General features: G+C 33.6%; 3 protein-coding genes and 1 long non-coding RNA gene across 4 annotated transcripts; all 4 read right to left on the reverse strand.

The window, feature by feature from the left end:
• Window positions 1-1,664: 1,664 nt before the first annotated feature.
• LOC143637659 (protein NONRESPONDING TO OXYLIPINS 2, mitochondrial-like) lies at window positions 1,665-4,683 on the reverse strand. The gene is made up of 3 exons (XM_077104998.1): window positions 4,524-4,683; window positions 4,249-4,367; window positions 1,665-1,999 (listed from the first exon to the last, which is right to left on the reverse strand). The coding sequence occupies exons 1-3, from the start codon at window positions 4,652-4,654 to the stop codon at window positions 1,974-1,976; spliced, it is 276 nt and encodes a 91-aa protein (XP_076961113.1). The 5' UTR covers window positions 4,655-4,683; the 3' UTR covers window positions 1,665-1,973.
• A 3,797-nt stretch (window positions 4,684-8,480) lies between these two features.
• On the reverse strand, window positions 8,481-9,371 carry LOC143637641 (uncharacterized). The gene has a single exon (XM_077104977.1). It carries the CDS (start codon window positions 9,369-9,371, stop codon window positions 8,481-8,483), a length of 891 nt encoding a protein of 296 aa, XP_076961092.1.
• A 33-nt stretch (window positions 9,372-9,404) lies between these two features.
• LOC143637642 (uncharacterized) lies at window positions 9,405-11,547 on the reverse strand. Its single transcript, XM_077104978.1, has 4 exons — window positions 10,799-11,547; window positions 10,390-10,481; window positions 9,812-10,284; window positions 9,405-9,674 (listed from the first exon to the last, which is right to left on the reverse strand). The coding sequence occupies exons 1-4, from the start codon at window positions 11,545-11,547 to the stop codon at window positions 9,405-9,407; spliced, it is 1,584 nt and encodes a 527-aa protein (XP_076961093.1).
• An 11,001-nt stretch (window positions 11,548-22,548) lies between these two features.
• LOC143637660 (uncharacterized) lies at window positions 22,549-23,279 on the reverse strand. The gene is made up of 3 exons (XR_013154468.1): window positions 23,215-23,279; window positions 22,804-23,126; window positions 22,549-22,703 (listed from the first exon to the last, which is right to left on the reverse strand). It is a non-coding gene; the product is annotated as an uncharacterized LOC143637660 (long non-coding RNA).
• Window positions 23,280-24,207: the final 928 nt, after the last annotated feature.

Below are 24,207 nucleotides of genomic sequence, written 5' to 3' on the forward strand. Positions count from 1 at the left end.
TATTTAAGTTACATGCTTACATATTTATTTGTTTTTTAAAATTCAACATATTATATTTATTAATATGTTTAAAAAACATTTTTTTCAACCCGTGTGACACACATGATATAAGCTAGTATAAATATAAATTCATTGATCAATTTTTAGTCAAAGTATCTCACTATTTTAAGTTAAACTAGTTTAAGGCTCATGCATTAAACAAGTAATTCATGAAAATTTTAAACTTTAACTATCAAGTGAAATACAATCAATAAAATGATCATATATTGTTAATGCAATTACAATTTACAATAAAGTTACATAACGAAGATTACACATATATGTTACAAATAAGTAAAAACTTCCTTGTACACTACATTTGTGATTGGATTGGTCGGTATACATTATTTGTCAAAAAACAAAATCTTTAGTCTATATCTGCTTGCAACTCTTGAAAAGATAATATACATGTCTGCTAGCAACTCTTGATATAGCCACATATAATTGTCCGTATGATAAATAAGATTATTTCAAGGTATATTATATCCAAACACTCAAAAGTGATTATTTGCATATCTAACATCGCACAAAGGGTGTCATTACTTTTTGTGCTGAAAATTAATCAACTTAATTATATACTTTTTAAGTTTAGATTGGTTTAGATAATACTACTTTAAAAACTTAGAACCTAGTATTATTCAAACAAGGTTAAAGTACGGTGTATTAACCATCACACCCTATATCACTTTTGGTTTTAATCTCTATTAATTCGTCATTGTTGCCGCTGCAAATAAAACCTTAGTGGTGTGCTCGGGTTTTGGTTTGATATACTATATATAAAAAATTCATGAGTATCAGGCGACCCCATTTCGTCCCTGGGTCTGATTATCTGATAGTTTGGAATGAAAATATGATTATGATATCAAAGAGATTCATTGTTGTTTTTTTATCTATAACCACAAGAACTATCAATTGGAAAACCCATGAGATCCCGGCGATGTCCTGCTAATTAGCGTCCTGTTAATCAACGGGACCAAATTACAACTTGTGCGGGTCTAGTAGTTTTCCCAAGGTTATTGTAAAAACCAGTGTAAACAAGATTCAACCTAAGAGATTAGATGGTAATCACGTGTTTATCATTACATTGCCCCTTGATTAATCGTACATTATGGTATCAAAAAGGTACACAATTGATGTTTGAATAGAAAGTTTAATAGAATACGAATACATGTCATACTCCAATTATATATACTTGATCATGATGAATGAACTTTGGACGAAAATGATATCTACTGTCTATATATCCTAGTAGTTTTTTAAATCACAATCGAGGTAATCACTTTTATAACGAGTTATGAAAAATCCTTATCTTCTAAAAATTAAATACTGTACAAAACTGTGCTTTTCATTTCTTTATATTTATTTTGTCTAATACTGCTAAGCTAAATAGTAAAAAAAAAAAAAAAAGCCAGTCCGTTCTGTATCTTTCCAAGATTGTAGTTAGAAGTTTGGCTAAAGTTTTTTTCAAAAGCGAACGAACTGAACCATGAACATCTATTATCATCAATTCATTATACTATATGCTGCATACATATCTTGTTAAAATATAAAAAAGAAATTAAGGGTCAAATTAAACCGGGTAAAATTACTCGTTTTAACCCATTACCATGCCCAACCAGCCAACCCAACTAATCTTTCCACCCCACAAACATGACTTGTCCAAAATCAAACAAATAGACCGGATCACTTGTAAATCCAATAACATATTCCAACAAAAAGACCATGGGACATTTCAATTTTAAATCTTCACAAGATTCCATATTCAACAAGCAAAAATTAACAAGATTTTCGAAAATGAAACGATAAATATTATGAACTCTGACCACAATTGAAATAGCGAATGTTTTAAGAACTCAAGTGTTGCAAGGGTTATATGAAACTGTTGCTAGAAAGTCTTGTAAATTAAAATGTCCTCGTTCGTGTATCAACCTTCTTTATCGAGGCACACTGAGACCCATCTCTGAAAAAAAAAGAAAAAAAGCATCAGTCAGGACTCAGGATTAAACATGACCATTTGAAAGAAATTAAGACAGGAAACAAGATTAGCAACAGCATAAGAATCTTGTGAAGTTTTAAAGCAATTCACTAAACCAATAAAAAATCCATTGGATCAGTCCATTTTATCTTTACCCAACAAATATTTTACTTTTGTTAAGAATACTGGGTCCAACAAACAGAGCTAGCAAACTTTGAAAACATTGCGGAGTTATGAAACTAAACACTACAGAATATAGCTATATAGAATCTAACTATTTTAAGTTTTGAACAACCAACGGTCCAAGATTTTTAATTTTCACTATTACAACAACAAACAAACTTCAACCATAGTTATGCTAATTGTGTTACTGAAGGTTGTTTATTGACAAAATAGTGAACCTAAAAGGTTAGGTGCATTGGTTCTTTAAAACTGAAAAAGGTAAGGTTATTTATTACTAATTCAAAAGTGTTTAGCACTTTAGCCTTTAATTCGGTAATGTTTATAATGTTTGCATCTCAGCTGCTATTAATCATGTTGTCTTTTGAGCTCATTATTCCTGAAAAAAGTTGAAATTCTGGATAAAAGCGGACCCAAAGAGAAAGTCAAATCATTTGATGACCAAAACACATCGGTTTCCATAATATTTATTAAAAAAAAGAAACTGAAACTTAACAAGAAATGGCGAGTGATGATTGCTAAGTGTGTAAACGAGCTAAGCCGTTCGTGAACTACTCGAGATTGTCTCAAAAAAACGCTCAAATAGAACAAAGCTTAAATGAGTTCCAGCCCATGCTCAAATCTAAACTGAAGCTCGTTTAATAAACGAGCCTGGGCTTCATGTACCAAGCTTAACTAGGTTCATGAGCCAAAGCATGCATATTATTTATATAAATATAATTATTTCTATTAGTTATAATAGATATATCTTAGATAATAAATGTTATTATACAAATAATTAAAATCCAAATAACTAAATAATATAAATTACTGTATACGAATATGTAAAATTATAAGTATGTAGAAAAGTAATTAAAATACATATAAAAATATAATTAAAAAAATAGTAAACAATAAAAAAGCCAAGCTCAAGCCAGGAAACTTTCTAACTAGCTGAGCAAGAGCCTTAGATATATAGATCAAAACAAACTCCAGCTCTATTAAGTCAAACGAGCCAACCTCGAGATCAGTGACTCTATGAGTGTTAAAGATCATTATCAAAAAACTAAAATACAGTAGGATCGTAAATCAGATCATGAGTGCAAATAACAATATTCATTGGCATGCCGCATGCCTAGTTAACCAACACGTTACCTAAAAAATTGGACTCATACATGAGTGCATAAAACAATATTCATGTCCTCGAACCCTAGGAGACATTGGTTAAATAATTGTATTATCTCTTTCGGCTCCATTTACATCCAATCCAACTAGTTCACGATAAAAGGCTTGTTCTCTCAGTTTGTCACTCTAGTAAAAGCTATTCAAGTATTTTACAATTGTTTTCGAGAAAACGCAGTTAACTCAAATAAATGTACACTGCCCCACCTCTAATATGCATGTTTCCTATTCCAAATATTGATTTTATTTCCCCATTATTCCAAATTTCTAAGGCATTATTAGAGCATAGAACTAGTTTGAGAACTGCTACAGTCCAGTAAAAGAAAGCAAAATTACGCAAGATATAAGACCACTAACTGAAAAATCTAAGAAACTTGGATGTGTCACTTGTCATACATCCATACATACCTAACTTAACAAGACTAGAGTCATGACATAAAACAGAATTACAAGATACAAATTTCACAATCATGCAAAACCTAAACTAGCCTATAACCTTAATCTACTAGTCTTTATTATATCGAGTTCAAGTTAAGCTTAGCACACATCCTGATTCCTAACCAGCTATAGGCGCATCATATCACTAAATAAGTGTGTAACATTTCTAAAGATTACTAATTTGCTAAAGGGTAATTCCGGAATGAACTACAGGGCAAACCGCAAAAATAATTAAAGCACCCGTTCAGCCAAGAAGAGAATACTGTATTATTGTGGCACTATTGGAGTTCCAACATTCAGCTTTTAGATGTATATTGAAACAAGTATACAGCCTAAGCAACAACTTAAAATCAACTATGTTACTCTTAACAAAATAAAACAAAGTAGTATGCTTGCTTACAGATAAACATAAGAGAGAAAATATCAAACTCCCGGGTTGGCACTGGAAAGCATACCCTGAGACAAAGACCTTGACCCTTTCGAGTCGATCCCGAGACAAGACGTCAGCCGAGCAGAGGACACCGCCGTGTGTAACGGCAACAGAGATTGCACACAACCTATTCGAGGAAATGACCTGTGACAAAAACACTTCATGAAATTGCATCCAAAATATCAACTTTCATATCTTTGATAATAGAGAAACTAATTATGATAAAAACTACAACCATATGATCATAACATTACTATACATATAGAAGCTAGAAGCCCTAATAATGGAATTGAAAATTACCTGGTTAAAGATGTTGATGGAGTTGAACGAGGAGCTAAAGATGGAATTGAAGTGGGTTTGGGTGAAGGAGTAGCCATGGATTTGAATATTGTGGAAGCTGGTCTTGAAATTGAACGGTATCGAGACGCCATTGATGATGATTGTGAAATGTTGTTAGGGTTACGAATAGAGGAAAGCCGAATAAGGTTTTAGCGAGGGTTTGCCTGACCAAATGACGCTTCACTCCCGGGTGTTTAGAAAACCAAACCAAAAAAAACCGATCTGAATTCTTATTTGGATATTCGGTTTGATCAATCCGAATGTGGTCTACTTATTCGGATAATTTCCCATTCCTTAGCCGGAAAGTTACGTGCCCATGTAAGGCGAAGGAAGGCTGGAATGCTAACGGGCGTCTGTTATTGAATTCAGCTGATCCGACAGTATCCACTTGGGGAACGTTCAATGCCAAAGTCACTGAATGGGTAAGTCGCTGATCCCTAAAATGGGTCTATTGGGTTACGAGGGGTCATTTTGTGATTTTACTAGAGACTTATAAGGTTTGGATTATTCGGATGGCTCAGCCCATTATACTTATGATTTTTATGATTTCTAGCTCATTGATAATTTCATATGATTCGATTCGCTTCTCGATCCCGATCATTATAGGGATTTCAATACAAGTTCCACACCATGTGTATATACATTATATTATATATCTTACCATCTAACATGGTGTATACTTGTATAATTTGCAGTTAAGGCTGTTGTGTTACTTTTCATACATATGATGTATAAGTTGTATAATTTGGCTTGATATCAACCATGTGTAATCTGTATGAATATTATCATGTATAAGTTGTATAATCTATATGAATATTATCATGTATTTATGATAATCCAAAGTGATAGGATAAGTTTAGTCACTAAAACTATGGAGTAATGAAAGCTAAGATTTCCATAACTGAAATTAATTATCTTCATATGAGTTTTGAAGAGAGTCTCATTAGTGTACATGGATGGAAATAAAATACGATATTTTGAACACATTGGAGAAAATTATGCGGTTTAAAATGGTTGTGTGAAGCGAACGAGTACAATGAAAAGGTGTGTGTCTAAGTTGCACCTCAAATTCCATATATACTTTCATGTAAAACATCCAAGGACATAAGAATCAGTATAGGAGGCTTGAGATTGATCAAATCAATGTGTTAAGTTAGAGTATCATATGAGAGTAAAGAGTATAACAAGCTTATTCTATCCTTGTTTAGGATTCAACTCATACCCAATATTTGAAATATGTTTGATTTTTCGAAACTACAATTTGGTTTGTTATTATTGTAAACATTTTGATGAATTTTGTTACCTGACTCAGAACTAAGCGATAATTTTGAAACCATTTATGAGATATTATAAAAAAGAAGTTAATGTTATTATATAACGGTATGTCAAATATGGGTGTTACACATTATCACAAACTTGTCATACCTCCATGCAAACCTCACATCGAACATGAACTAAAGACATGTTGAGGTTATAATAAATGTTTTGCGGCTTTTGCCTCTCATTTTACCAATGCATTTTAGGTGCATTAAATTTGACTGAAAGAATATTTTGCATTATTTAGCATACTCAGGTGGTTAATCCAACTACGGTGGCGTCTTAGGAAATCTCCACCCAACTAACAAAGTCTTAATATTCTAGCGGACAAAACAAACAATAATGATTCGTATGCTATGTCAAATGTTATAAATGGTACCAATCATTCCAAATTCTTTTGTAATGGTAATACAAACCTCACCAAGGACAGAGTCCCCATGGGTATATTGAACACCTTAAACGAATCCAACATTCTAGCTAAAATGGTTGACAAACCTTATCAAGGAAGGCGTGTTTATAAGAAATGATTGTAACACCTTAAAAAGTTGTTGGGTTTGAATTAAAAAACTCACATCCTAATTATCACGTACGTGTTTTTTTGGACACATTAGTTGTGTACAAAAGGACTAATAAGAATTTCACGTTTAAACATGCTCATCAAGATAATTAATGAACGAGTGAGATCATCTCAACTCTCAAGTCTTCGTTCATCTACTCGAATGGAAAGTGGTGAATTATTAGTTGGCAACATATAGCTACAAGCCTACAATAGTAAACGTGTAACTTAATTAACCTTGTTTAAAGTACTTTTATTGATAGTTGACACCTTAATACCTTATAACTAACTTATAAGTTACAAGTTGACTTTGCTTGTTGAAAACCTCAAATTCATTTCCATAGAAAACCACCTCAACAATCCCACCTTTTCGGCCTATTCCTTCCTTCAAAACGTAACCAAATAGAATCAAACTAGGGTATAGACCCGCGTGACACGCGGGTGAAAGAACATGTCACTACAAATAATAAATTTAAACATACGGTCAAATTAAGATAATACTTGTTGACTGTTTGTTACAAAACTATTATAAAATTACATTGTCTATAGATTCAAACTTCAAATTTACAATAACTTAAATTAAACCATACCAACAAAAGACATTAACAAAAACACTAAACAGGTTCTTGATATTAAAACATCAGCAAAATCTTCAAAAGTTATACCAACACAAACTTCAAATTACTAAACACCTGAAAATGTTTAAAAACAAAACAAAAATTCATTAAAATTAATTTAACATAACAACATGTTTAATAATTAATAACATCTAAGCATTACAAAGTTGTTATGTACAAAATACAAAGCTTAAGTTCATAAATATCATTGTTAGTAAGTCTAAAAAAATGTTGTCAATATAATTCTTTTATTAAATCTATGAACAATATCTAATGTAAAGTATTAATATACTACATTCTACTTTCTCATCGGACAACAAACTTTCGGAATAACAATCATAATAACTTTGATAGTGTAAACCGGTTTTAACATCTACTACTTGTATTAAATATAACAACAATACGAAAAGAGTTATATTTTACCTTAATGTTCGTCATCAGACTCAAAATTGTCGGGAAAATCTTCATAATCACTCTCATAGTTAGAACATTCTTCTAACCATTTCACCTTCGAACTAACATCAGCTTCCAACTCAAGATGCGCAATTTCTTTTCTTGCATTTGCTAACTTTAACATATCAAGCTCTCTCAACATCACCAAATCATCAAACGACAATAGTTGTTTCGGCTTAAAATTCTTATACTCTCCATTCTCAAATCAGATAACAACCTTGTTTTGATAAGGGTAAAAGAACCACTCCCTTACATGTACATAAGGTAAACCCTCTTGATAAAGATCATGAAAGAAATGATGTAAAACATTTATCAAATTTGTTTCTTGTTGACATGGCAAATTCTTCCTAAAACCGATCTGATGTATTTGATGTTTAAACTGATTATCGAACAACATGACTGATTCAATATTATCTTTTTCTAACGTTGCTAAACCGCTAAATACAAATTGATACTTACGGAATAGTTTACAAAACCTCCAGTTCATAATCGTAGCCATTATCGGAGTTTAGTTATCTTGAGAAACTTAGTATTGTTAAAGAAGAAGAAGATGAAGAGGATTAAAATGGAAAATTATAAAATATATATAAGAAGTGACGGTTTTATTGTTCCAAGAAAATTAATCATGAAATCTATCTAATTATTATAATGTATAGTTACCCTATAGTTAATAATATTTAATTAGATAGTATGATAAATATCTTAAATAATTTAAATTAAAAAGTAAATATTCAAAAGGCATGTTATAAAACGAATTTTAAACAAACATGTTTATATCCAGAAAATTTGTGTATAATACTAAAAATAACAAATTATTTATACTTAAATAAAAAAATTAAATATAGGATACCAATAAAATATTAAAAAATAAAATTTAAGTACAAATGTTGTAAAGTATAGAACAAAATAAATTATATTATAACCATTACATTTATTATGAGATTCCAAATTGAATTACATAGGAAATTTAAACCATTAACATTCTATGTTTCCAAAAATATCTTTGTAAACAACATTTGTTGTTTTATTTATAAGCTTTGATTCTTTGTCGAGTATCACTAACTTAATACCATCTCTAGTCTTCACTCGTGACAAAGCAACATAAAGCTGACCGTGAGAAAATACTGGATCTTTAAGATACAATCCAACTCTTGACAATGATTGACCTTGACTCTTGTTGATTGTCATGGCAAAACATACAGATATAGGAAACTGTCTTCTTTTTAATCTGAACGGAAGTTTCTTATCAGTTGGTGTAAGACTTACTCGACTAATTAGAGTGCAATATCCGATATTCGTACCAGAGACAACTTTTGCTTCAGTTACACGCCTACCGAGACTAACAACTTGAAGCCGCGTACCATTGCACAAACTCTTTTTGTGATTAATATTCCTTAATAGCATGATCGGAACACCAACTTTGAGGGCCAATCTATGATTAGGCATTCCTGACATCTTTAAACCATTTAATAAATCAGGAGAGTACAACTGTGGATCAAAATCCTCAGAAAGGTCTTCACATTCAGCTAAACTGTCCGAACTTAGATACTCTACTTCTTCACCAGGAAAGAGGTCTAACATACGTTCATTAATTTCTTGAACGACCTCATTCAAAGGTACCAACAGTGCACGGTCGTGAAAGTAAGTAAGTTCGTTGAATCTATCTAATATATTAGGATAGACAAACCTTATTAAATCACCCATCGGATCTACTGAGTTCAATATCAAAAGATCGTCGGGAATATCAATAACCGCCTCTCCAACATTTGGACCGCCAACGTTTCCTTGGCCTATGTCTAATAGCCAATCAGCAAACTCTGTAATATTTTGAATGTCTGAAGATCGACATCCAACTGTAAGCCTCATGTTCTTAGTTAGTTTAAGAACTTTACATTTTGACTAGATATAAGAAGAATTGATGCAAGCATTGACACATTCACTTCTTGTACCGTTGGCTACAACAGGCAAAATTTGGCGAAAATCACCGCCAAAAACAACAACCTTACCTCCAAATACCGCTTCTGAAGTATTGGCCGAATCACCATTCATAACATCGTTTAAAGTCATGTCCAATGCTTCAAATGCATGCTTATGAATCATCGGTGCCTCATCCCAAATTATTAGGCTTGTCTTTTTCAATAATTCATATACGTCGGTATTTCCTTTAACCTAATTTATGAAATAATAAAAAAACAAACCCAAATTAAGATATTTAAATGTAATTTGATATTAAAATAACAGATAAAGACATATGTACTAAAAAAATGATTAATATAAAATTAACATAAAGTAAGTGGTAATATTACCGGACAAATTGAATCTTCGGTCAAATTAATAAGTATTAAAAATCTCGAATGTGCGGTTCTTCCACCCTCAAAAAGCAAAGAAGCTATACCGCTTGAAGCAACATTCAACACAACTTCTCCCTGTGACCTTATCGATGCAGATAAAGTTTCCATAAATAAGTTTCCAGTACCGCCGTAACCATAAACAAAATAAACTCCACCTTTTTTATCAATCAAAGCACTCATTATTTCATTATAAACACCTCGTTGTTCATCTGTTAACGAATCAAAGAGATTATTAAATTCGTTATTCATGGTCTCGGTATCATATGAGAGCTCCTCCACCATTAACGGATTAGTTGCTCTTGAAATTGTCTCCATATCTGGAAATGGCATTTGTTTATATCTTCTAAGACTGTAGTTGTTTGAAATTAGAAAATTTTCAATTTTCGAGAGTGCTAGGTTTTTTAACTGTTCTTCATTAAGAATCAAACCTGAAAATAAAATAAGAAAGTACTATAATTAAATATTTATATTATTATAATGGATATTATATATTTGCAATAATTGAAATAATTATAAAAATGAGTAAATCGTACCGGGGTTATTTTGATCTTTTTGTTGTTTGTATTGAATACCGTCAACTAACAGTTGCCAAGTGCTTTCCCAAACAAAATGATGTCTAGATAAACTATAAGTAATCAACATTGTAGCAATTAAATTTCTTAAATAATATCCAGTAAAGGTATGACTTGCTTCTTCAATGGCTTCTATGTGTTCCTTATCATCATCTAAAAGACCTCTTTTGTAACATGCATCTCGAAAAGTTTCACACACAACTCCATCAACAGTTCGAATGTCTTCAAAACATTTTGGGCCTCTAACCTTATTTAATAATATTCTTAGATAGTAAGCCTCGTCGAATGTTGGTGGAACAGCATGAACTCTACCTATTACAAAACCCCTTAGGCGAGGTTCCCATTTACGTAACTGTTTTTCCAGACATACTTTGTTGGAAACTCTGCGTATGTGAGAGTTTTTGCAAGGTCATGGTTCTTATTACACCCAAACCAGCCGGTAAACATCGAAGAAGCATTAGTTGTCTTGTTTAAAATATCTTCAATATCTTCGTTAACACCATATATTACATGTTGCTCACCGGGTAAATGAAAAGCAAGTCTCATAACAGACGGAATCCTATAATGCACATCAAATGAAAATATCCGCCATGTTGCCTCGCATGCAGAGACATATCTACAATCATAAAACGCTTTGATTTCATCTAAATTAGGATCTGAGTTATCAGCATTGTTATTTTGTACAAGAGAAATTGTTGCTCGGTCTGGACCTTTATTAATGTATTTGAACAAATACTTTATCGATCCATCTTGATTACACCACTCAACATTAATATGTGCTTGAAATTGTTTTAATAAACTCTTGTTGTATGGAACAACAGTTCTGCTATCCATCATTATATCTGACTTGACAACATATTGCCCGTTATCTCTTCTTTTGTATACCGGAAAACCTTGCGAATCAACAGCTGTCTCATCATTAAACATTTTTTGGAAACCTTTGGAGCATTTTTTGTTTACCATGCACGTGTAATTCGGATTAGCATCACCACACGGACCGTGAATCATATGATCAGATACAAGCTTATATAGGTCTGGATCAGTGTCTTTGTTTGGAATCTCAGCAGAAATAAATTTATCAACATCTTGTGGATTATGAATCTTGCTAGATGGATGCATAAATATGCAAATATGAGCATGCGGTAGCCCCCTTTTTTAAAACTTTATCGTGTAAACAACTGCAACATGCATAATAAAAGTAAATATTAGACAACTTTTAATAGGTAAACAAATAAACTGTTTATTTAAATTGAAATTCAAGTATATACATAGTAAAATATTATAGTAGATCATGTTTATAAATTTATACTCATCAAATTAAAGAAAATTACCTGCTTGAACCTTTCCAAACAAAGACTTATCCTTCACCAATTTAATCAGTGCATCAAGTTTGACCTTAAAAAGCCGACATAAAATATCAGGTCTATCCTCCGACTTTAACGTTGTATCCTTAAGAAATCTTTTAACTTCTGGCCAATTGGGATTACAGGTTATGGTTATGAAAAAATCGGGATAACCAAACCATCTACAGAGACACGTAGCGTCTAGGTAATTTTGCATCATATATCTTGCTCCGCCAGTAAATAAGGATGGTTGAATAACACGTTGACCAGCACTTGAAACATCAGTATTTCCAACAGATTGCATACCTCGTAAACTTTGGTAAGTATCACATCGTAGCTCATGTTGTTTACCACGTATAAAATGTAATCGTTGTGCCTCAATCATCATATATTTATCAACTAATATTTGCTGAAACAAACGCCTACCATTTAAGATGGTTGAAAACCGATGTGGCCTATCTTGAATATGATAAGCAAAAAACTCACGCATTGTAACCTTCTTACGTGCTGAGGTTGATGATGATGAAACATTCTTATGAAGTATATTAACCTGATAACCATCTTCACCAAAAGGATGAAACAACGGGTATTGAAGAGGTGTATACGATGGATGAAGTTCACTGATACGCTTTAAGGAAACCGATTGCTTGGTAACAATTATATCTCGGTTATCTACAGCGTCACCAATATCACCGACAATTAAAGCAGTAACTTCAGAACTGGATGGTAGGTTATATTGTCTCGCATCATGCTGTCTTATTCCAATAATATGCAACTTCAAATTGAGTTGTGGGTTTTCTGTAACATCCTAAAATTTATAATGTTGAATAAAGAAAGTTACGTTTAGTGATTTCGCGTTATTAATTAATTAATATCGAGTAAAGAACGGATCATGGACTTAGATTAATTGAGATGGGTTAAATGAGAATGGGCCTTAGGTCCATGGGCTTTAAGGGATATAAATATCCCCTAAACCAAGCTAAAACCCTAAACCCTCATTTCATTTCCATCATAATCCCTACACACTCCAAACACACACACACACACCATAAACGAGCAAGATCCGAGAGAGAGTAAACGCTAGTTGGTAGTAGATCTTATTACACGAGATCTAGAGTGCATAAACAAGCTAACCAAGATCGAACGAGCGCTAAAGGTATGTTCTTGACCTTTAAAGTTTACGTAGTATTGAACGTTTTTACTTAAAGGTCCAAGCTTTATAGTATATACGGGATATATATACGACCAAAAACGGTTAGGGAACGTAGTGGGTGATGTCGAACCATAACAAGGGTATTAAAATCGCCAAAATGCTTGATAAAAACCAAACCCGTAGCTGAAACAAAAGTTTCACCGGTACGTTTCTAGTAAACGGTACGTTTCTAGTAAACGGTATTTCCGCTTCAGTATTGTTTGATTCGGGCGCAAACAAAAGTTTCGTAGCCGCACCATTTAGTAAACTAGCTAAAATGAAATGTTTCCGAGTGTCTGAAACTCTTATAGTAGAAACCGCTAGTGACACTTCGGTTAAAATAATGAAAATGGTTAAGGACTGTAAGATAGAATTGGAGGGACATGAGTTCCCTGTTACCTTGTATGTTATAACCTTAGGAGGGTTCGATGTGGTTTTGGGGATGGATTGGTTGTCTGAGTTTGAGGCTCAGATAGTATGTAAGAGTAGGATAATAAGGTTAAAGTCCTTGGATGGTAGTGCGGTGATGGTTTACGGTGATAAAGAAAGTTCAGGGTTTAACGTCATTTCGATGATAAAAGCCAAAGGGTTATTACGACGAGGATGTGGTGCCTACCTGGCGTATGCTGTCAACGCTACGGCCGAGACGAAAGAAATGAAAGATGTTCCTATCGTGTGTGACTACCCAGAAGTGTTCCCTGAGGATCTTCCGGGGTTTCCACCGGAGCAAGAGATAGAATTCCAGATAGATTTAATACCAGGAGCCCAGCCCGTCGCGAAAGCACCTTACCGTCTAGCTCCGTTCGAGATGAAAGAGTTGATGTCCCAACTGCAAGAACTCCTCGACAAGGGTTTCATAAGACCAAGTGTTTCCCCGTGGGGCGCACCAGTGTTGTTCGTGAAGAAGAAGGATGGAAGTATGAGAATGTGCATAGACTATCGTGAGTTGAATAAGCTTACGGTAAAGAATAGATATCCTTTGCCAAGGATTGATGATCTGTTTGACCAACTGCAAGGTTCAAGTTGGTTCTCACGAATAGATCTCAGATCAGGCTATCACCAGCTAAAGGTGAAAGAGGCAGACATCCCTAAGACAACATTCCGAACGCGGTATGGACATTACGAGTTCCTCGTAATGTCATTCGATCTAACGAATGCTCCTGCAGCATTTATGGACATGATGAATAGGGTGTGTCTGCCGATGTTGGATAAGTCAGTTATCGTCTTCATCGATGACATACTGATTTATTCAAAGAACGAGACTGATCATGCTGAGCATTTGAGAGAGGTATTGGAAGTTCGGAAGAAAGAGAAGTTGTATGCTAAGTTTTCGAAGTGCGCGTTCTGGTTAAGAGAACTTGTCTTTCGAAAACTAAGTAATTACAACATAACACGCCCTGAGCCTTCCGATGCCAGTCTCTTATTCAACGCCACGTGTCCCCTCAAGCGAGCTGCCTCATCCTACTCACCTGTGTGCATACTAAAAGTCAGCTACGTTGAGTGAGTTCTAGTTAATCATACATTATACAATACACATAAACTTATATTCTTTCAATCATACTTTCTTTTGTACTAACTTGATTTCATATCTTACGTTATAAAGAGCATTACGCCCTACATTCCTCGAGTATTATTAGGGCTCGGTACCCTCCTACCTCGAGTATTATTAGGGCTCGGTACCCTCTTTCCTCGAGTATTATGAGGGCTCGGTACCCTCTTTCCTCGAATATTAGTAGGGTTCGGTTCCCTAGTTCTCGAATATTAGTAGGGTTCGATTCCCTCTTCGTTACCATACAACCATACATCATACCTCGAGTATTATTAGGCTCGGTACCCTTTTCGTAACCATACAACCATCCTTTCCTTCTTTTATTAACTTTATCACGCTCATACACATAAGCATACATATCATACTTACCTTATACATAGCGTTACAACCTGACAGTACGTGCAATATCCGAAGATCGTTCACGTACCATCAAGCAATCATTCATACATTTCACATTATCCACATAAGGCGTACACTTATCTCTTAGGATAAGCGTATTAACAAACCTATTGAGTATGCACACAGCCCCGAAAACATAACACATAAATGGGGTTAGAAACTCACCTGAATCCTGTTACGCTCTCCGTTAATCGTTATTCCCTTCTTGAGCTGTGCACGGCTAACTGTATAATATTTACATGTATCAATTAACTACTACTACTCATGTTGTATTTCTATCTTTATATAACCCACAACGAACGGGGGTCCAGGGGCAGCGCCCTTGGCAGCGGGGTCTAGGGGCGGCAACCCCTAGCAGGGTCCAAGGGGCAAAGCCCCTGGCTGGGGTCGAGCTGTCAGGTCAGCTTGGAAAAATTTTATATCCATTAACTGTCGTAACACATTTTCCATTAACATTTTGAATCGTTAATTAATTTGCTACTTAAAAGTTCAACGGCCTAATTGTAATTAAATCATTCTTTTCTAAGTCTAGGGACTGTTCTGTCATTCTTTCAAAGTTCTGATTCGTTACTTCTGTCCTTCATAACGAACTGGCTAATTTGTTACTTCATAACGAATTGGCCAGTTTTGCGAATTGGGCCCTCATAGCGAACCGGTCCTCATAAGGAATTAAACCTTATAACGAACTGGTCGACATACGAATCGGACTTAACGAACTGAAGCTAGTTCGTCATTCTTTCCTTAACGAATTAGGACACGAACTAAAGCTAGTTCGTTATCTTTCCTCAGCGAATCTACTTAACGAATCACCCTTAATTCGCTAAATTCCCGTTAGCGAACTAGGGTTAGGTCAGGGAATGTCAGAACATTCCCTGACATACCCTTAACCTCGTATTACTTTTCCGGCGCCGTCATTGCCGGAAAGCCGCCGGAAAAACGCGAACTCACCGGAAAAACGGTTCTCAGCTCGTTTTTCACCGTTTTTCACCCCGTCCGATCCAGATCTGAGCTAGGGTGATCCCTAAGCTCATCATAGGTTCGGTTTATACCCGATTCCACCCGGATCTCGTGATTTAAACGGTTTAACGGTGTCAGCTCGTCGTTTCGCAACTTTTTCTAACAGATTAAGCTCATACGATATTAAACTATCGTTACCTCGGGTCGGTGCTCGGTTTCCTTCTTGATTTCGGCTAGAGATAAGGAAGAATTAGAGAGAAATCTTAAGTGTGTGTTTTGGGTGGTGTATGGAATATGTGTGAATGAGGATTAAATGGATATTAAGGGTTTATATATTTATTGATCATGGGCTTAAGCCCATGGTCTTTCCTTCTTTCTTTCCTAACCCAAGTCCATAACCCATATTCATTTACCCAGCACTGGCTCAACTCGTATTCTATCTATCTAAACCGATAACGACCTACTATGAAATAACGAAATTTATTTTTATTATAATAACCGAAAGTAGGATGTTACAGTTCGTGAACGTCCGGTAACGTTCGTCCGATTACGTCCGGTAATGTCCGTCAGGTATCGTTAGTGTTTATATCTATCCAGTATTGTAATTTAACTGCATAATTTCTAGTGTTATTAATAACACTTTTATATTACTACACATGTTTGATGTCTCTTATATTATAGTGATCCACTTTATGTTAATATATTAAGTGTTAAGTATATTTGGATGTTATATGGTGTAATTCCTAATTTGTATGTGAAGTTGTTTAGATATATGCTTGGTGTCAATATGCAACCGTTTATATTTGTCCATTAGCGTTCGTCGTCCATTAATGTTCACATGTTTGTTTGTCCATTAATGTCCATTAGTGTCCGTTTGCCCATTATTGTCCGTTAACGTCCATTTAAAATATTAACGGACGAACATGGACGGACACGGACAAACTCAATTTCTTAATGGACGGACACGGACATGAATTTTCGTTCGGTAGAGTGTTCGTGAACCGTCCGTTTGTCCGTCAAAAGCTTAACGGACTGTAACACCCCGGCTAAAGCGGAATACGCCCGAGTGTGACGTACAGATTGCTCAAAACACATGTGACACTATTAAGTGACAATATTATCATTAATTTATTTAAACAACAAGTACACAATTTTGGATGTAAGAGAAATACAAATAAATACACATTTAAGCAATTCGTCCATTTAAGTTGAATATCCTACGTACTAATGTCTTCGTCATTTCAGCGTTCTCTAAATAAGGTACCAGTAGCATATATATATAATAATGTCAACTAAATGAATAGTTTGTGAGTTCACACAATTTTTGATATAAATACATAAAAATCTACAATTCCATGAACAAGCGTAAATGAGCAAGTAAGGTCCTTTTCAGTTGGGATTGTGCACCAACGTACTCGAATAATAGCGCAAGTAAGTGTCTTTTCTGTTGGTAATAACCAACGTACTCGGATCGGAGGTCCCTATTCCACTCATAACATCGAGGTCCTGAGTGCATAGGGGGCGTATGATCATACTTAATGAGGAAACCATGAGCACGTAATCTTTGAGCAGGTAAGCAAATAAACACACAAGTCCATGTAACGATAGTAGTTTGTAAAATAATGAATAACGATATTGTAATGTTGATAGGATATATATGCTACCCCCAAAAGTAGTAAAAGAATAAAAAGGGGGTGTGAGAAACTCACCTTTGCAATTGGATGATAACTTGATATAATAACCGAAAGCGCGTTTAAGGAAATAAATGATCGAACCTCACAAACTATAATTAAAAAGGAAATGCAAAATTTAAAGACTAAATATAGGGATTATAAAAGTTAATTAATATTAGTTTTAGGAATTATGTGTTATTTAAATATCTATTTCATTAACTTATGGCAAATGGGGACTTGAGAATTTTTAATTAGTTTAACAATAATTAATAAAGTTTAGAAAAGTCATTTGATGTTTATTAGTTTAAAAATGAGTTGTAGATACATAATTATAACTTGTTAATATAAGATTAAATATCAATATTAATAACAATTTATGATTAAACGTTTTTTTTTCAAGTAACATAATTAATTAATTTACTAATTAATTAACTTAATTGTTTTGCATGAATTATTTTAAAGAAATTATAAATATTAGTTTATGTTGAAATAAAATAAACAATAATTAATTTACTCAATTATCAATTTAAATATATGAAGTATGCTATATCTATTGTGAAATATTTTAAATAAAAGAAATATAAATCATCTTATTTAAAAGAAAGTTCATAAGTTTATGATGATCAACAAATCATAAGATTTAGATAAATATATATTCATGTTTGTTCTTGCATAATAACTAGGTTTGATCCAAGATTTAGAAAAATCATAGTGTTTATCTTGGATATACATGATCATATTGATTCTTAAAACCAAAATATAAGATTTTTATGATAAAAGTAACATGATCATGAAGAACAACTTATGAACAAGTATGAACATTCAAGATAAAATCAAAACAAAAGCTATAAAATGCTTGACATGGTAACAACTTACTTGTTAGTGCTCTTAAACTTAAGAAAAGAATGGATTGAGGTGTGAAAATAATGGAGGATTTGTCCTCCTTTTATATTGAAAATATAGAGTTGTTATGTCTTAAGGAAATTATGAAAATTAGTCATATTTAATATAAGTAAAACACAAATTAAAAATTGTTTAATAGGGTATTCAAAAGGTTTAACTATTTTAATAAATTTTATTGAATTAAAACATTCATTAGTTATTATTAATTAAGTATCATATGAAAAGATGACGATAATAATAAAATTAATAATAATAATAAAATAAAAGTAGTAGTTGTAGTTAAATAATAATTATAGTAAATTGCATGGGACATGTACTTAAATATTTGATCTTTATTATGAATGTTTTTAAATGAGTATGTAATACTACATAGGTGGTGAAATATATAATTGCATAGAAATGATCACATAAAATACATTAATAAAAATTGAGATTAATTTATAATATTATAAAAATATACAAATTTAAATATAAACAAAACCGGAAATTTAAAATGGGTCGAGTTTGAAAAGTAACGAATGTTACACGGACGGACACGGACATGCTCTCGTCCAGTTCGGTCTGGTCCGTGTACACCCCTAAAAGAAACAAAAGAGAAAAGCCAAACATAAAATATCCAATTATCTCAAAAAGGCTTAACATAAGTGTAAACCGACATAAATGAAAATGCTCACTTAGATTCCTTCTCCATGTTAGGAGTTAAAAGGGCTGCTCCTTCGCCAGATTGACTGGTGGTTCCCATCTCTTCGATATTCTTAGACTTCAACTTAGTGGACGACATGATAGCATCATCTTCAACTTCAAATACTTCAACCAGTTTTCTCTTAAGTTTATCGTCAAAAGACGTTGACGTTCCTTTTGTATCAGTTGCCAAATCACGAGCCTCAACATTTGAACTTGGAGTTTGATTATCTCCAAATTCAGAAATCTGTTATTAAAAAAGTAAGAGCGAATATACAATCATGTTTCACATCTTTCTGTTAACTATATTTATAAATTTGAACTAATATATTAAAAAAAATATCCATACCATAACAGAAACAGAACCGGATGACTGGAATTCAGAAATAGATGCTCCAAACGTTAAAGAATTAGAATTTGATTGCTGATAAGACAAAAATGGAATATCAACATATGTCAGTAGAAATAATTATGAAATATAATTTAATAAAAATTTTTTTCAGATTATGTTATTACCAAACGAACATTAAGCCTTTTCTGTAACTCTGTGATAATATTGGTGTCATCAGTAAGCTTGTTTATACCATAGTCCTCGACATTGTTTCTAAAGTTGAAATCCGCAACATCTACCTTAAAGCGAATATCTTTTCTAAGAGAGAATCCAATTCAGCATGGAATCCACCATTTTCCACCTTATTCTGTAATAAAATTAGACGACAAAGAAACAAATATAATATTAATCATTGTTAAACTTATAAACAAACCTCATTTTGAGAATCAATCAATTCTTTAGATGTTTTCTTATACAACATTTTAGCATCTCTATCAAAAAGAGTCAACGACACAACTCTAGTGGAATCCTGCACCATTATTTTGATCTTGAACCTAGAAAAGTGTATGTAAGGCCCCGTTACCAGTAGCCCTACTTTCGTGTTGGATTTACTCATAAACACAATTCTAAATATCAGAGTTAATTAAAACATTCGCGGAACATTAAAAACTTTCATAAAACATTTCGTAACAATCCAAAACTTGTCTTAAACAAACAACTTGTCTTTCAAAAAACAAAGTAATTAAAACATATCACGTCTTGAACCTTCTGATGCCAACCTCTTATTCAATGCCACGTGTCTCCTCAAGCGAGATGCCTCATCCTACTCACCTGCGTGCATACTAAAAGTCAGCTACGCTGAGTGAGTTCTAGTTAATCATACATTATACAATACACAAAAACTTATATTCTTTCATTCATACTTTCATACTTTCTCTTGTACTAACTTGCTTTTATATCTTACGTTATAAAGAGCATTACGCCCTACATTCCTCGAGTATTATTAGGGCTCGGTACCCTCCTTCCTCGAGTATTATTAGGGCTCGGTGCCCTCTTTCCTCGAATATTAGTAGGGTTCGGTTCCCTAGTTCTCGAATATTAGTAGGGTTCGATTCCCTCTTCGTTACCATACAACCATACATCATACCTCAAGTATTATTAGGGCTCGGTACCCTTTTCGTAACCATACAATCATCCTTTCCTTCTTTTATTAACTTTATCACGTTCATACACATAAGCATACATATCATACTTACCTTATACATAGCGTTACAACCTGACAGTACGTGCAATATCCGAAGATCGTTCATGTACCATCAAGCATTCATTCATACATTTCACATTATTCACATAAGGCATACACTTAACTCTTAGGATAAGCGTATTAAATAACATATTGAGTATGCACACAGCCCCGAAAACATAACACATAAATGGGGCTAGAAACTCACCTGAATCCTGTTACGCTCTCGGTTAATCGTTATTCCCTTCTTGAGCTGTGCACGGCTAACTGTACAATATTTACATGTATCAATTAACTACCACTACTCATATCATCTTTCTAGTCTTAGCTACTACCCACAACGAACGGGGGTCCGGGGGCAGCGCCCCTGGCAGCGGGGTCTAGGGGCAGCAGCCCCTAGCAGGGTCCAAGGGGCAGAGCCCCTGGCTGGGGTCGAGCTGTTAAGCGAACTTATGCGTTAGCCCGATTCGTTCGTTAACTGTCTTAACGCATTTCCTATTAGGATTTTAAGTTACTATTTTATTCACCTACTCATTCGTTAACCCGATTCATTACCTTAAAATGCATGCTAAGCGAACTTAACTTAAGCGAACTTAAGACTCGGCGAACTTAGAGTCCAGCGAACATATGGTTCAGCGAAGTTGATAAGGTAGGCGAACTTGCTTGTAGCAAACTTAACATCAAGCGAAGTTAGGTTTGGCGAAGTTAACCTTAAGCGAACATATGCCAGGCGAAGTTGTCAGGGGCGAACTTGGCTGGCGAACTTGCTTGAAGGCGAAGTTGGCTTGCAGGCGAAGTTATTCAGCATTCGCCTCTATTCATTCGTAATCACCAGAATCACCCTCGTTTCATCGAGAAATTCTTGGATATGACGTTAACAAGTCCCGCGATCATTCCCATGGCCTTGTTCGGGTAAAACTTAGCCCGGAATGACGTAAAGTTTGGACCTTTATGGTAAAAACGTTCAATACTAGTGTTAAGGGTTCATTAATCGAGCCGTTTCCATTTTCGGGTTCATTACACTCGTATTTATCATCAAGTTTACAACTTTATGTTTCGTTTATACCCGATCTACTCTCGTTCTAAGTTTCAATGCTAAACGCTAATAAAACGTAAACTTTAAAGGGTCAAGAACATACCTTTAGTGCTCGTTTGGATCTCGTTTAACTTGTTTATGCACTTTAGATCTCGTGTAATAAAGATCTAATACCAACTAACGTTCGTTTGGCCTCACGCCCCTCTCGTCTCTCTCGGCCGTGTACACGGTGGTGTGTGGTGTGTGTGTTTTGGATGTATAGAGAATAAGATGGAAATGAATGATGGTTTAGGGTTTAAGGGTGATTTAAGGAGGTATTTATACCCCTTAAGGCTCATGGACCTAAGGCCCATTACCCTTAATCCATCTTAATTAAATCCAAGTCCATGATCTTTTCCATATTAGACGTTAGTTAATATTATTAAACGCACGACAATTTAACGCAACTTTCTTTATTTATTATTAGAATATTTAGGATGTTACAGTGTATAAATACGTAAATTGAAATAAAAACATATACTTTTACAATGCACTAATTAGACATTTGAATTTGAATTGAGTAAATACCTAGGTGTAGGGATAACACCTAAAACATTGCATCTTACTGTTTTGCATTCATACTCCTTTCCACCTTCACCATTATTTTCCATGAGCTTACGGCTACAAGTATTACACCCAATGTAATGCCATTCCGTATCTGGGCAGATTGCCTTAATTGTACCAAGGATAATGATACTTTTAGGCTGCATTATAGTACAACAAGACTTAACACTCAATAAATTAGGGTTTAAAGATAATTAGGATAAAATAAAGATTGTAATAATTAACTTACAGATATAATGGTACAAATATCACCGATGTTAAAAAAATCTGTTGCTCTCAAAAACTCATCATCAACAGACGACAGCATCTTCACCGGAATCGGTTTACGAACAGAAACATCATTGGCATTTAGCAGATCCACCAAACTGCAAAATTTAATATTTAATGAATTTAGGAATAAGTAATATAATATGAAATTTACAAACTTAATACATAAATGAAAAAAATTTTGGTTTAATAATATACCTGTTTTTGTATTCTTCAATCTCAAATAAATAGTCGTTTATAAAGAAACGGCTAACATTAGATCCAAAAGAATTCGACACATAAACTTTCTCTAAAAAAGGAAAATTATAAAACGACACATTAGTTTAAGTTAGTGACATGTTAAAACACAAGAAAGTTAAAAACAGTAGACATAGTTACCTTTACCATCAGAACCGGTGTAATACTTAACCCTACCAAACTGCAGTATAACTATCGCATGGCCTTCATCAAAATGTTCAATTACATATTTGGAGAGCTCAGACACATAATGATCCCATAGTGTCAGATACACACAGTTTCCACTGAAATTACAGAAGCGTTACAAACAGTCATAAGTATAAAGTTTATTAACCTAAATATGTAATCAAATGTTAGGTGTAATAGTAATACCGTAAATCACATATCTCCATTGTACGCTTGTTTTTGTCCTTGACGTTAGAAGCATTGCTCTTGAACACATGAACCACGTGACCAATAATATCTAACACAAAGAAAAATAAATAAATAATTTATTAACAGATTTAATGGAAATCTAAGACTAAAACTATAAATCTATTTATTTGCATCTCAAAAAATTATTTTATACCAACTGTCGATTTCAAAGAAATATCTTTATTGATTAGTGATTCAAAAGAAATCATCTTAAAACCAAACAGACGACCATCAAACTCCTGACATGAATTCACATGTGTGTTTGGTCCCAACACCAATTTGTTGGGACAATCAATCACACGGTAGTTCGATCCATTTAAATTAACACTCGGATTAACTATAGTCAGAGTTGAGCTTTCCTTGAGGAATCTTTTGAATCTATAGATATCTTGTTTGTAAACTGTTACTTGGATTCTCCTGTCATTAAATCAAAAAATATATATGAGAATTAAAATCTTTAACTAACAAAATAAAGTTAAACAATTTATTAAATAAGTACAATTTCATCCATGAGCACCATCTCGATCAGAAAATCCCCATTCACATTTTTGTTGTCTTTTATGCTCCACATTCTTAAAACTCTAACCTTCAGAGTTGATGGTGATGTTTTTAGAACATCAATCTCATTAAGCATGGTACATTTTTGATCTTCCACTGACCTATGAATAAAATAAAAATATAAAAGATTAGAAGACATTATTTGAAACATAAACAAAATGAATAAAAAGGGATGAGCTTACATGGTTGGAGAATTTTTAGCTATGAACACTATGATAATGACTTATATGATAATGGCTTATGTGACTACCTAGATATTTATATAGCAGAATGTATAAACTATAAATTATGGTAAACGTATTATGTTTAGAAAGTTTCTAAATAAAAAATGAAACAAATTTTAGCGGTTTATTGTAGGTATACTTATTCCAAAAATAACCTATTTATTATATT

Source organism: Bidens hawaiensis, unplaced genomic scaffold, assembly GCF_021521415.1.
Source record: "Bidens hawaiensis isolate Kalapana, Puna unplaced genomic scaffold, B.hawaiensis_p1.1 tig00008375_1, whole genome shotgun sequence".
Taxonomy (NCBI): Eukaryota; Viridiplantae; Streptophyta; class Magnoliopsida; order Asterales; family Asteraceae; genus Bidens; species Bidens hawaiensis.

Coding starts and splice junctions, on each gene's coding strand:
- LOC143637659 (XM_077104998.1), bottom strand. CDS start 4,654: ATGGCGTCTCGATACCGTTCAATTTCAAGACCAGCTTCCACAATATTC. Junction 4,368..4,523: donor CCATCAACATCTTTAACCAG/GTAATTTTCAAT, acceptor TTTTTGTCACAG/GTCATTTCCTCGAATAGGTT. Junction 2,000..4,248: donor GTCAAGGTCTTTGTCTCAGG/GTATGCTTTCCA, acceptor TTTTTTTTTCAG/AGATGGGTCTCAGTGTGCCT.
- LOC143637641 (XM_077104977.1), bottom strand. CDS start 9,371: ATGAGGCTTACAGTTGGATGTCGATCTTCAGACATTCAAAATATTACA.
- LOC143637642 (XM_077104978.1), bottom strand. CDS start 11,547: ATGCATCCATCTAGCAAGATTCATAATCCACAAGATGTTGATAAATTT. Junction 10,285..10,389: donor AAAAGATCAAAATAACCCCG/GTACGATTTACT, acceptor TTTTATTTTCAG/GTTTGATTCTTAATGAAGAA. Junction 9,675..9,811: donor CCGAAGATTCAATTTGTCCG/GTAATATTACCA, acceptor TTCATAAATTAG/GTTAAAGGAAATACCGACGT.